General features: G+C 41.5%; 2 protein-coding genes across 13 annotated transcripts in view; one reads left to right on the forward strand and one right to left on the reverse strand.

The window, feature by feature from the left end:
* Nucleotides 1-274: 274 nt before the first annotated feature.
* Nucleotides 275-4,938, reverse strand: LOC120581650 (uncharacterized). The gene is made up of 4 exons (XM_039836751.1): nt 4,398-4,938; nt 2,447-2,505; nt 1,981-2,183; nt 275-1,462 (listed from the first exon to the last, which is right to left on the reverse strand). The coding sequence occupies exons 1-4, from the start codon at nt 4,897-4,899 to the stop codon at nt 1,399-1,401; spliced, it is 828 nt and encodes a 275-aa protein (XP_039692685.1). The 5' UTR covers nt 4,900-4,938; the 3' UTR covers nt 275-1,398.
* THRB (thyroid hormone receptor beta) overlaps nt 3,878-13,646 on the forward strand; it is a 305,448-nt gene continuing 295,679 nt past the window's right edge. For 2 of the 12 annotated variants that reach the window (XM_039836743.1, XM_039836739.1), the window contains exon 1: nt 3,880-4,200. The gene's annotated coding sequence lies outside the window, so the exon portion shown is untranslated. Of the gene's footprint in view, nt 4,233-5,179; nt 7,267-13,646 lie in introns of those variants that run through there. The other 10 variants (XM_039836746.1, XM_039836745.1, XM_039836748.1 and 7 more) reach the window with 9 other exon arrangements.

Consider the following 13,646-nt stretch of genomic DNA (forward strand, 5'->3'; position numbering starts at 1 on the left):
TTACAAAATACATAATGCACTTACTAGCAAAAAAATGCAAATTGTATAATTTTTTGATTTCACATATGAGTTAAATGCTCTTTTGTTTGCATTTAAAACTAGCACGGCATAATGTAAAGATAAACAGTAAAATTGATGTTAATAATTTTAAATGTTTATTTTTCTTAGAATGATATTAAATAGCAAATAAAAAATACCATGACAAATCCAAAGAGAGGACATCAAAGAAAGGAGACAACTTTATATAGTGTACCTTTCTTTAGTGGTACTTCTTTCCTGCTTTTTGAATAAAGGCCCATACACTTTCATTTTGCTCTGGGCCCTGCAAAGGTTGCCAGCCACATCTGTCCCTTTTTCTGGCTTCTCTCAAAAGTTCCATCAGCCACGTTCTACAAGAAGTCTTACCTGATCCCCTCAGTTCTTTGTGGGCTATTGTGGCCTCCTCGCCAGCAATCACATAGTGATTTCTGTTTATATATTTCTCATTACACTTTTGCTCTTAAATTAGAGTTAATTTTGAACATGTCATCTCCTCTAATTGTCTTTCCTGAAGGGCAGGGACAGACTTAGCATTCTTACCTGTCTGGCCAAGGACCAGAATCATTGGAACCCTCATAGCCAAAATAAATTCCAGGAACTAATAATGAACATATAGAATCCGAATCTCCAGGGCTGGGTCACTTCTCACGGCTAGCTTGAGAAGTAGTTGTTGAATGAATGAAAGAATATCAATGGTCCCAGAACCTGGAATGGTCATTCCTCTGTTTCCAACATTCCCTGGTAAAATATGGTCTATTCTTGATGGAGTGTTTCAAGTGCTACCTAGTTCTGTGAAATCTCCCCTGATTTCTACCCTCACCTTCTACACCCACATCTTTAACTTCCTGACCTCAAGTCCTTACCATAGAGTAATTATCTCTGACACTGAGGAAATTCTAATTGAATTTTACTTCTCTTATTAAACTCTGGTAACATTGAGGGCACAGCAGAGTGGGGACTAGGGTAAGGCAAGTGATGACTTACCTTGGACACAAAATTTAAGAGAATGTCAAAAACTTCTGTAATCAAGAGAAATTATATTTTAATGCAATATTTTAAAAATAAAAATTAATGCAATAATCATCCATGATGAACAATATATCAAAATTTTAAATAAAGATGGGCTTGACCCTGTACTGGCACCACTGGGCTCATTTGCTTCAGTCTAATCCCAGCTCTGTTGGATCCTACGTTTTATCCATCTTCTTACGCCAGTTGTTGTTGAAGGAATGAATATATGAATGAATTGCTCCCTTGAACCAATTAACCAGCTTGAAATTTATAGATCCTATCAATAAAGATGGCTGTGGCGGAATGTGCTCATGGGTCATGAAAACAGGTTGGTTGTGTCTTCTCAAATTAGCTGGATTGAGACTGACGACCTTCAATCAGGTCCCCATAAAATTTTCCTCCATTGTACTTTCTAGTGTAAAATCAGAAAGAAAAAAAAAATGCACATTCTGTTGGCAATCCTGCTTTACCGTCATGCAGTCTGTAAGATTGCTCTGAGAGGGCGGATTCAAATGGAATCCTAGTAGTTCATGCTGTTTCAATAATGTTGCATTAAAATTTTCTTCCCCCATTGTTATAAAACATTATTGGATCATAGTCTCATGAATTGTTTCAATAATGCCACGTTATTTCATGCTTTTACTCTGTATTTCAGAAGTTTCCAGGTAAAATGAGATCAGAAAGACAAAGTTATTTGAACAAAGGGATGAAAAAGTGTTTATACTTCATTCTCTGTATGTTTCCTACTTAAGGAATTTAGGTTCAAGTTATACTCAAAGAAAGAAAAATGTAAAAAGTTCCAGCAGCTTTTTAAGGCCTATCATCCTCCATTGTGAAGGAAGATTGGCATCACGCCCACCTACACCCCCAAACCCCCAACTCCGCTCCCGCCCCACCCCCACCCCCTCTCCTTATTACAAAGCTGTTTACCCACTCCGCGGCCCCTGAGAAGCCTCAGCTGTCAACTGTCGTGGCCTATCAGAGCCAGGCTTTTTCCTCAGTGGCCAACTTTTCCACTCACAGTTAGCCACCAGAGGGCCCCCTGTTTGGAACAAATGTTGTAGACTCCGCAGCTTTCCTCCAACTAACCAAAACATCCCGGAGCAGCTTTGGCGCAAAGCTCGGGAACTTCCCTCAAAGGAGAACAACTTCTCACAGCTACAAAACCTGCAAGTCCTATGGTGCAGATTTATTACGAGTAAAGAATAAAGCACAGATTTATCGCCAAGGGCCGAGGAGAAATACAGTCCAAGGAGTCTAAAGGAGAGCCCCCTCCCACCAGCGACTTTCTCTCTGGAAAAGCTCTGAAACACTGCGCTTCAGGTGCCAGGAACAGTTTCCGAATTCCTGACACCTGTGATGGTTAATACTGTCTGCAGGGGTGGTAGCAACTCACCCCTTTCCGTGGAATGTTCACCAGAAGCTGGAATAAAACACACGTCACTGGCTGGCAATCTAGAAAAAGTCCCCCGAGAAATCATCTATACGTTGTTCAGGCAGTTGAGGATACATACAGATCGTCATAGGTCTGTCACATTGTTATGCGAATAAATATTTATATTGAATAATGAGGCCGGAATTATTTTAATATTACCTATAAGAAAATAACTGTACTCTGTCGTCGAAATAGTTATGTTGCAACTATAGCTTCTTAAAGACTACATTTTAGCTTGTGGGGTACACTTTTTACAAGCATTCTTCTAGCCCAGAACGCAGCTGTCTGCTTCATTTTCTCCCAATATGAAACCCTTGGCCTATAGGGGTTTCAGAAATTCAGATTTGCTTGGGCAGAACTTTTCAAGAATATAAAGGATTTTCGTCTTCCGGTTTAATTTGTCCGTATCCAGGACAAAAACAATTTAATAGGGTGACCCTTCTAGAACCTATGGAGTGTCACAACCCCCGGCACACATCCCCCAGGATATGCATAATGATGTGAGAGTGTCTCCTTCAGGGGCAAGCCAGGTATTTTGCAAACTTCCATAGAAGCAGGGGGATGTGATGGCAAAAGAACGCCAGACGGCGCGGCCGGTGGGACGCCCCGCGAGGAGCCAGAGCGCTGTATCCGCCCGACGCGCGCCACAAGTGGTTTGGAGAAAAAGGGAGGAGCGCGGCCCGTCAGGGCAAAATAAAGCTCGAACAACTGGAAGTCACCTCCTCCCCTCTGTCACTGGTCCCCCATTCCTTTCTCTTTGCCTGCTAGAGGAATGACGCCCAAACCTGAACCTCCGCGCGCACACGGCCGGGTGGGTGGACGCGCGACCACCAAAACCACCGCAACATCTCCATCTGGGGGGTGGGGCACCCTGGGTGGAAGGCTCCGCTGGGACTGGGAAGACAGGGAGCGGCTGAACCTGGGGAGGCAGGTGTGGAGGCGGCCAGCCAGGGAGGTGTGTGCGTAGGACGCGGGGCGGGGATATGAGATCCCGAAGTGCCGGACAAGTCAGGGAGCCCGGAGGGAGCCGGGCGGGAGCCTGGCGGGAACCGGGCGAGGAGCGTCGGGTGCCAGCCCGGCGGACCCCGCCGGCGGCGGCGGTGGCGGCAGGGCGTGCGGCCGAGAGGCCATTTCCTCGCTGCGCCCCTGGCGGAGTCGGGTTTGCCTGCTCTTGGCCGCCGCCGCGCGCGTCGACAGCCGCGAGGGCTGGAGGGGAAACCAGGTCACCGGTTCGCAGACGCGTCGCGGAGCGGGTGCCCCGGGCTCGGCGTAAGGCAGCGCCCGGGGAGCTGGCCGGGGCGGGCCGGGCGCGCAGGGGGCCGGGAGAGGCGGGGACTCCAGTGCCCCGGCCACACTCGCTTCCTACGCCTATAAAAGTGGAGTGGCAGGGGAGGGCTGGCGCGGCCCTGGCGGCGGCCGCCTCTCTTCGCCCAAGGAGTTGACATTTTGCAGGACTCGCGCGACGTCCCATCGCCGGCGCTCCCCGGGACCCCGCCGCCGGGAGGAGGGGGCGGAGGAGGGTGGAGACTGCGGGGCTTGGCCAAGGAAAGCGCACATCCTCGGGCGGGCGGCCGTGACGCGGCGGGGATTAACTTTGCATGAATAATGTGAGTGCGCTTGGAAAGGAGACCTTCTGCTCCCCGGGCTCCGGGCTAGCGCCCGCCGGCCACCTTCCCCGGGCAGGGGCGCCCAACCCAACCGGCTCCAGGGCACTGGTAATTTGGCGAGAGGACCGCGCGGAGGCAGGGTGAGGGGGGGGAAGGGGGAGGAGGGGGCGACAGTTCCAAATGTCCGGAAGGGTGGGCAAGAGGGTGACGAGGGTGTCGCAGGAACCTGAAGGGGTGCGGGCGGCAAGCTGAGAGCGCGCAGGCGGGCGGGCGTGGGTGGGTGGGGGTGTCAGCCGCCCTATTACCTGCCTCCGCGGGGTTTCTGCGCCCCGGGTCTGGGAGAAGGTGCCCTCTCGTGCTAGGGCACCGCGGGGCGGCACTCTGGGAGGCACAGCGTAGGCAGTGGTGGAGCAGGGGGGCCGGGGGCCGCTCCAATCGCAGCGGCTGTTTCTCAAACCCCAACCCGGCTGTTGACAGGCTCCTTGTGAAATGGAGTTTGGCATCCTCAGCGCCGAACCCAGTGGAAGTTTCCATGATGAGGAAGTTCTGTGACACGGGGGTTCGGAAAAGGTTGGCAGACACGGGGGTGGGGCGGGTGGAGCGGTTTAAAAGGACCGTGAGTCCCCCATCCCCCTTTATTCTCCTGCCCCGGAACTGCCTGGTTTGGAAAGAATAATCCTGAATGTTGGCGTGCGCTGTTGCCGGTGCCCGGCGACTTGGCTTCTCCCCACCTTCTTCGGGAGTCGGTGGCGATTTCGCTAGCCTGCTGGGTCGCACTTCTTTGCTTTGCTTCTCTTGACGCAGCATCTTCCTCTGAGTCTCCTGAAGTTGGTTCTGATACCAAGAGTTGTGCCAGCTGTGCGCTCCCTCCACCCCCGCGCCACCCCTCGGAGAAGGACTAATTTGGGAGAGTTTTTTTACTCCTAGTGGATTTTGCCCTTCTTAGCTGCAGTTGTCATTTTGGAAGAGGATTTCCCAATGACCATTGTAGGATTATTATTAGTGCTAATTCTTAAGCCTTCCGATTTGGGGGTGGGGTGGGGAGCAGCATGGGGTGAGTTTTTTATTTATTTATTTATTTATTAAAGGTTAAATGTATAAATTTCCTCCAAATGGGAAATTTTAAAAGGTTTAGAAGCATAACAATTTGTAAAGTGACTCAAGGAAAGAGAAGAGCATTTACCTGAACAGAGAAGTTCAGACTCTCCATCTTCCCCTCACCACACACGTTTAGAATTTGTAAAGATTCAAACACTGCCCCTAATCAGTAGAGAAATTTGAAACAAAGTCTTCCTTTTAGCATGTTACTGTCTCAGATGCTAGTGAGATTCAATTTTAAAGACCTGTTTTGAAGTTTAAAAAATAAAACATTCCTTGGACAGTATTACTATCAAAGCACAACCATTTTTATAATGATAAATATATTAGGTAATGTAGACCTGTTGGGCAGTATCTTTACTTTATTTGGCCTTATTTAGTTTATAGTATGCTTATTTACACTGTAATAACATAATAGCGTGCACTGGATTACAAATTAAAAATTGCATTTTAATCAAAATATTCCATGATTTATTCTGAATATTCACCATGACTGCTCCCTAATTCACTTCTGTTTACCTCTCTTATTCTGAAACAAGTCATGGACTAAGAAACGTTTTTTGTAAAGGTGTTTTGATGAAAAGTATTTTGAGCGATGGATGTTTTTAGCAGTTATCATGCCACTGGGCTAAGTGTTTTAATTAACTTTAGCAGAAATTCCATAGTAAGCGATTTGATTGGGGTATCATATGGGAAGGCACTGGCAAACAACTATTTATTATTCGTGATTGTTAAACAGATACCATCACAATTTCATTTTTAATGAATTTCAAAGTTTTGTGATACATTGGAAATGGGACCATCTGCTAGTAAATATGATTTGCTTTTATTTTTCGGCAAGTAAAAGTAAATGATACTGAATATAGCCATAGAACTATTCCTTTATGAAGCAATTCCTGTTGGTATTACAATTCAAAGGCATAATTTTATTGATATTAGAATAAAGTAACTGACTTTACAAGAGGAATAAACATTCCATTTTCCTCCTAGATATTCTTTGCAGTAAATTCTGCTATGAAGGTGAATTAAGACAACTTCTTTGTAATTTACATCTTTAGGAAAAGGTGATTTCTTAAAATTTCCTTAAGAAAGTTGTGGATTCTTTCCCTTTCTTGGGATTCTTGCATTGGGTGTGTGGAGCCACAAATGGGATTGCACTTTTCTGTTTTTAGTAAGCTCATCTTTTTGATGAAATTCAGAGTAAATGTGATTGATTTCTTTACCTCCTTTTGTCATCCTAGTGTCGTATGGTGTGTCACCTTCTTCAAAAGCCTTTCTCTGACCACTTGAGCCAAGTCAGTCCCCCATTCCTTCTCAGAACCATCCCACTGTTTTTTGCTTCCTTTCTTTCCCTTTCCTTGGTCTTATATGCAATCCGAATTGTTCATTTCGGTTGGTACTTATTGATTGCCTGTATTCTGTGTCTAGAATATGGAGTCTGTGAGAAAAAGTCTTGACTGCTTCTACAGGATCTTGAGCAGTGCCTGGCACAGAGGAGATGCTGAAGAAATCTTTGTTGAATAAATTAATGGCTGTGCCCAAACATTTTGTATCCCAAAATATCTGACTAAGCTTCCCAAGTGTGTACCAGTTAGGTACACCAAGATCTGTGCTATATATATGAGGGTGTGCCATGTGTATGTAGTTCAGGTGCCCCCACCCCTTTCTCGCTGAGAGGAAGCCCCATTTTGTGTAGTGATGAGGCAGAGGGTTATTTCTGCAAGTTTTCCTGAAACCATTTGCCTTGACTACATGGAAATCCTCAGCAAGTTTGTCTTATTTTGATTCCCTGAAGACTTTGACCTTCAACACCCTGGGTTTCAGCGACATTTTTAATGAGTTCCAGAGGTATTGTTAGTGCTAAGAGTGAAATTCCAGGTAACAGACATCACCGGGTGATAGGAATGCCTTCTTCCTCAGGAAGTTCTGCCCTTGGGACTTCAGGAAACCAAGGGCACTTGGTGGTATTGCTGGTCTACAAAAGTGGTGGTCGAGGAAGGGGCATTAAATGGGAATAACAGGATCCCACACAAGGAAGAAATGCCCTTGAAAGTCGATTTGGAGGTAACCCATGTTGTAAGTAAAATCAGTCAACCTCTCCATTTGCCCCTTTTGCCAGTTCCATAATCAAATTTTGAACCAGATGACAGTGGGAAATATTACATTATCTGAGTTTTCAAGTGACTGAAGTGTGATACCCAAGGGATTATCTTCGAATTAGCTATTCGTGGAAATGCTTTGACAGTTGAGACTAAAAGGAAATTACAATTAATGAATATAGTAATTTGTTTTTGTTTATAGGGTATTGACTTTCAGAAACATGTCTGACTGAGTAAAAATTCCACAAAATGATGAGACTGATAAAAATGGTAGAGGAAGAAAGATCGAAATCTTATAAAGGAGTAAATATAATTAAACTGAAGTCCTAAGCACTTATTACTTTTGAGTATTTAATTTAGCTCTGAACTTCTCCATAGCCAAGTTAATAGAAAAAAAGGGGACCTGGAGGTGGCAAGCATGCATTAAAGTTGCAAGAATAGATCATAGAACATGTGTTGAGTGCTTATTATGGTGCCTGACAACTAGTATATACTCCTGTGAAATATCAAATCGTATAATGGCCAATACTTGAACTTCAGTTCTACAGAAAATGAAGTAAAGTTCTCTATGTGACCATGTCTTTTACCACCCTAGAGGTCAAAAAATTCAGAAGACGTAATGATAACAAGTAAACCAGTGGGAGTTTATCTTTGGAGCCTGGGCTATCATGGTCCAGTGGTGGAGATTGTCCCCAGCGCAGAAATAGAGCTCAGAAGGAAATAGAGCTAGAGGAATGAATGGTTAACATGTTCTTTAGGCTGACTTTCTCAAATATCCAGTGTCTCAGCCAATCTTTTGACTAGAGCAATCTGAGAGGACAGGACAGCCAGGTACTTGAAAATGACACTAGGGCCATAAACCTCTCTGAACAGGTGGCCTCAATGCTTTGTGCTTTAGTCTGCATAGCTCTTCTCCTGCAGAGAAGTTTGTTTCTAGTGACCATTTCTGTCTTCCCTTCTAAATTGTGATGAGGGACCATGAGTTTATTTATCCTTGATTCCCTAGCTCCTAGCAAAGAATTTGACTCATGGGCACAGGAAAATGCTTGTTGAAAGAAGGAATTGAGAGTAAGAAAGGGCGGTGCTTCTCTTTCTCTTCTAATGTTTGTATTGTCATTTTCTGACTTGATTTTGCCCAAAGTGAAGAATGTTTGCTGCCTGAATTGCATCACATGTCCATGTCAAAGCTGAATATTTTGTTCGTAGGGCTTAGTCTTATGTCTGGCTGGTTGAGCAATGGATAGCAAGTTAATTCCTTGCTTTATTTAAAGTCATTTTAGTTACTTGTTTCAGTTCCTCATTCAGTCTATAAAAATGTGTGTACCTACTACATGCCTGACAATATGCATATATTAATATAAAGATGATTCTGAAATGGTTTACACTATGATGGAATGGGTCTGCCTACTGAGATCTCTTATTTGGCACCCTGGATGAAATAAAGTTATTTTCATCTGAGGAAGCAATTGTTTTGTGGTTTCTGTAGCACATGCGTAGTAGTGTAAATTGCCCTGGGATTCACTGAGGATTCTCTTGGTAGCCACATAGTGTGAGACTGAATATGTTTAAGCCAGGGAGTCTCTAATTAAGGATGTTCATTCTCTACTCTAAGTTCTCTAACCTATTAGTCATATGGCATTTGAGAAAGGGGGAAGGGAAAGATTCAAATCACTGAGTCACAAGTAAGGTATTTCCATATCCTCCTCTCAGGAATCTGGCCAACTGACAGCTTAGAATAATGATCTATGTTCAGTGCTAATGTTGTTTTGTCCATACTGTCCTAATTTTAAGGGACTTTGGAGACTTTATGTACTGGCAGCTCTTCTTGTGCAGTACTATTTTTATTAAGTGAGAAACTGAGCTCCACTGTGAACTTGGTATCTTTTCCAAATGGCAAGTCAGGAGAGCCTGGATTTAGGACCCAGGAACCTTGACTCTCTGTCCTGTGAAGTATATTGTAGCCTTCGCATAGTGACAGTCAGATATACATATACATATACAACACATGTATGTATATTATAACATGTAGTATGTACATGGCAATATAATATTTACAGTATATATGTATATATACATATGTGTGTATGCAACTAAGAGTGGACTCTAGATGGGGCACTTATAACCATTAGGAAAGGACCTATGTGAACTAACTTATTCATTCAACTTCCTAGTTACAGAAGACCCTTCAAGGATCATGGCTTCTCTTCTGTGGTCAAGAATTTAGGGATTTATTCAAAAGTCATGAGTGATAAGCTGATTAAAGCAAAAGCTTGGACAAAAGAATGCAAATTGACAGCAGATATGCCTTTTTAATTCGAGAAATATACTCGTGTGACTCCTTTGGTGTCTTGGGAATGTTTGAGATGAAGAGAGTGGAGAAGATAGTCATGGTTTTAGTAGCATAATGCATAATCATGACATTCAGGAACCCATTGAGTGTTCTGACTCATGTGACACAAAGTTCTATGGTTCTCAGGATGATTCAGATATATTTTTCCTCTTTTTATTTCTCTTAGAAGACTGTTTTCCCAGATTTCAGCAATAGTTGCACTGAATGGGTGTTCAAAAAATAATTATTAACAATCATGACATTCCTGGGTTTGGGTCAGTTTTTTCATATTTCTCTTCAATAAGCTTAAATGTCTCACCAGCTCGCATGTCCATGCATGCAAAATCTGCTCCTGTGACAAATGTGTGTCATGTTCTCACATACAGTGGAAAAGGCACTGTTTGTCTCTGCCTTCAGCTATGGTTCCCATGCCCAGCTTCCCAATCACAATGAGAATTCAATTCCACAGTCATGCCGATGCCACAATCTTATCATTTTCGGTTCCTCTCCATAATCCTGAATATTTTGGCAGATCTTCATCTTATTTTAGTTTTTCTTATTTTACTATTTATGTTACTCTATGGCAATTATGTTTGAGAGATCCTGAGTTTAACATCTTAGATGCAAGAGTTTTCAGAGCCTATTTTTATGCTAGTGTCTACTATGAATATCCAAGAGGGAGTATAGGTAGCAAAACTTGGTCACCAGACATATTTGTGTATATGTATGCACACGTGGGTGTCTGTGTGTGCATATAAAGCTTCAAATGGCTAAAGTTCAATGCAAGATGTGGTAAGGAACAGTTCATAATATTATACTTTAAAAGATTAGTCTCATTTGTTTTAACCTCTGACTACATTTATATTAAATGATAATGCAAAGGAGCAGTATCAGGCCCCACCACAGAACCTTTTTACTACTTCACAAAAAAATCTATCAGTTTGTATACAACACTGATTAATGCTGTCATTGCTAAAGTGTTTTGTGATGATGTAAAAATTATGCTAAATTGCTGTTACTTTTAAAATATTATAATCATAAAATATACCTTTTCTTGACTTTATTTCTGATATTTAGCTGTATTAATTTACATAAACCAGAAAATTACTAATTTCCACTATGTGTGTTTTTATTTACTTTTCTGAATTTTACCTAAGCTTCACTGTAATTTCTACTCCACTTCCAGCATCTGGAGATCTAGAATAATGTATTTATATTTGAATGATAGCTACAACAGGGGAAAGTATCAGATTATATATTCTTATATTATCTTTTAATTTTGAAAAAGAACCAGGGAAACCTCGCAAAAAAATTTCTTTTAAAAAACAATTTAAGTGGTGGCCTATGCAGGTGATGAACATATCAATTTATCCTGTGGTGTAGTAGTTGTAAGGGATTTGGAAAACATCTTGTCCCTCTGAGGCCTCCTAGAAACAAAAATTCAAGGCATTTGGCTTTTTAATTTGATCTCATGTTCTCTGGGTTTATAAACATAAGGTGTTGCTAAAGCATTCGTTTACTGTTAATTAAGAATATGTGCTCAGATGTATCTTTATTGAGGTTGCCACAAAAATAAAGCCTTAAAATGTATAAACTTACTTTATTATTTCTGAGGTCTGTCTATCCCTCCTTCTTTCCTCTACCTTCATCCATTGCCTATGCATCGGGCATCTGCTAGGTGCCAGGCTCTATGGTAGATGCCATGACACCATGGTGAACATTTAAAAACCCTTGCTATAAAGATACTCAGAGTATCCTGGGATAATCTACAGGAATTGATTTAGTGTAGAATAGTATCTCTCAGCCTCTGAACTTCTGGAATTTATGGCCAGATATTCCTTTGCTATGGAAGGCTGTCCTGTGTATTGAAGGATGTTCAGTAGCATCCCTGGCCTCTACCCAGTAGATCCAGTAGCTCCCTCACATTCCAGTTACAAAAACCAAAGATGTCTCCAGATATTGCTAAATGTCTCATGGGAAGCAAAACCGCCTCCATTGTAAGCCGCTGCTGTAGAGTTAAGAATCAGGGCTGTGGAGTGGGAATGTGTGGATTCATGTCATGGCTTTACCTGGCTTCATTGTATGGGCTCATTTTCCTCATCTATAACAGGTAAAAATTAAATGAAATAATGAAGCACTTGATCCACAGTTAAATATTCCTAAATATTAGCTATTCGTACTGGTGGTGGAATTAATACTAAAATAGGCAATTACAATATTGATAGGCTCTATGGTGGCTTAAGTACAATGTACAGTGATAACCCATAGCTGGTACTGGGGAGAATTCTAGTCAGTAAGAACACCATATTACAAATGTGGAGTAAAGTGCGAAATATTTGGGGAATTGCAAGGACCCCAGGAATTGCAGGGAGCCTGATCTGACTGATGTGTAAAGGACCATAAATGAGGCTGTTGGAGCAGACAGGAGTTACATGGTGAAGACTTTCCTGACCACAGTAAAGAAGACAGTCTTTGTCTTGATAGCGTGAAGAGACAAAATGTTCAGCAAATCACATTTTATTTTAGAAGTGTTCTTTGGGATAGGTCTCGAGTGAGAGAGAGAATGGAAATGATGAGCCCAGTTAGAGACTCTGAGAATAACCCATTGACAGACGATGCCTGCCAGAACCGAGGCAGTTAAATGATGCTGTGAAGTCTTTGGGAACAGATTTGACTTTCTCCAAGATGTGGCAAAATTTTTCTGATTTAATTCTAATAATAAGTATTTTTAGCAAGCTGGCTCTTCATTTGGGGAGATTTCAAGCTTAATTTGAAAGCAAATTACATGATAGATTCTCTTTTAAATGTTTTCAAATGGAAGCTTTAAAGACCATCTCACAGCTTATTAATAGCTGAATATTATTCTCTGCTATTGTATGTACATGCCTACAGTTCCTGTGTTAGAAACATGCTTCTACACAACTGCATTGAATTAGCATTGTGGTGTTGACATTCATTATTTAGTATTAACTGTTGGTTTTCTGTCTGATAGGGATTTTATTTCGTTGACGATCAAAATCAGAGAATATAAATGAATGAATGAATGAATGAATGAATGAATGAATGAATGTGACATTCTGGAAATACCACCTAAAAGAATAAAAATATTTTGCTCAAGTCTCAACTTATCTGAGCTTTAATTTTCTTAGTCATAAAATGGTGAGAGTAGATAAATAATCTCAAAGTTATTCTTAGCACAGGGGTTGGCAAACATTTTCTATAATAGGCCATATAATATCTTCAGCTTTTCAGGACATAAAGTCTCTGTTGAGACTGCTCAATTCTGCTGTTGCAGTGTAAAAGCAGCCATAAAGAGTCTGTAAATACATAGGCATGTCTGTGTACCAATAAAACTTTATTGACAAAAATAGATGTTGGGTTTTAGTTTGCTAACCTTTGCTAGCCCAGTAGGAGGCCAATAGAAATATAATATTAGTCTCATATGTAGCTTAAAATTTTCTAGTAGCCAAATTATAAATAATTTAAAAAGCAACTAGTCAGTTTAATTTTAGTAAAATATTTTATTCCACCCAATATGTTCAAAATATTAATATGTAATTGATATAAAAGTATTATGTATTTTACTTTTTTATTAGATCTTTACTATCTAGTATATATTTTGCACTTGTAGCACATCTCAGCTTCAACTAGCCACATTTCAAGTGTTCGGTAGCCATTTGTAGCTAGTAGTCGTAAATATGGCAACATAGCTTTAGCCTTAAAAATCTATAATTCTATCAAATTCCATGTGAAAATAACTTATATTCATTATTTGAAGTGATTGAGACACTTTCTTTTTCTTGCCACATACATTAGTTAGGAAAAAACTATACTCGGAAATAAAATTTAAAAATGCACAGTGACTCAAAAACTAGAAGTTTATTTTTCACTCATATGAAGTTAAAAATTGCTCTTTTTGATTGATTGGTAGCTACTCTCTACAGTGATTCATAGGGTTCATCTGGTCTTGGGCTCCTCCATCTTCAGCTCATGGCTACCAAGGTCATGTGTTCATTGCTGCAGATCAC

This window comes from Pteropus medius, unplaced genomic scaffold (assembly GCF_902729225.1).
Source record: "Pteropus medius unplaced genomic scaffold, Ma_sr-lr_union100, whole genome shotgun sequence".
NCBI lineage: Eukaryota > Metazoa > Chordata > Mammalia > Chiroptera > Pteropodidae > Pteropus > Pteropus medius.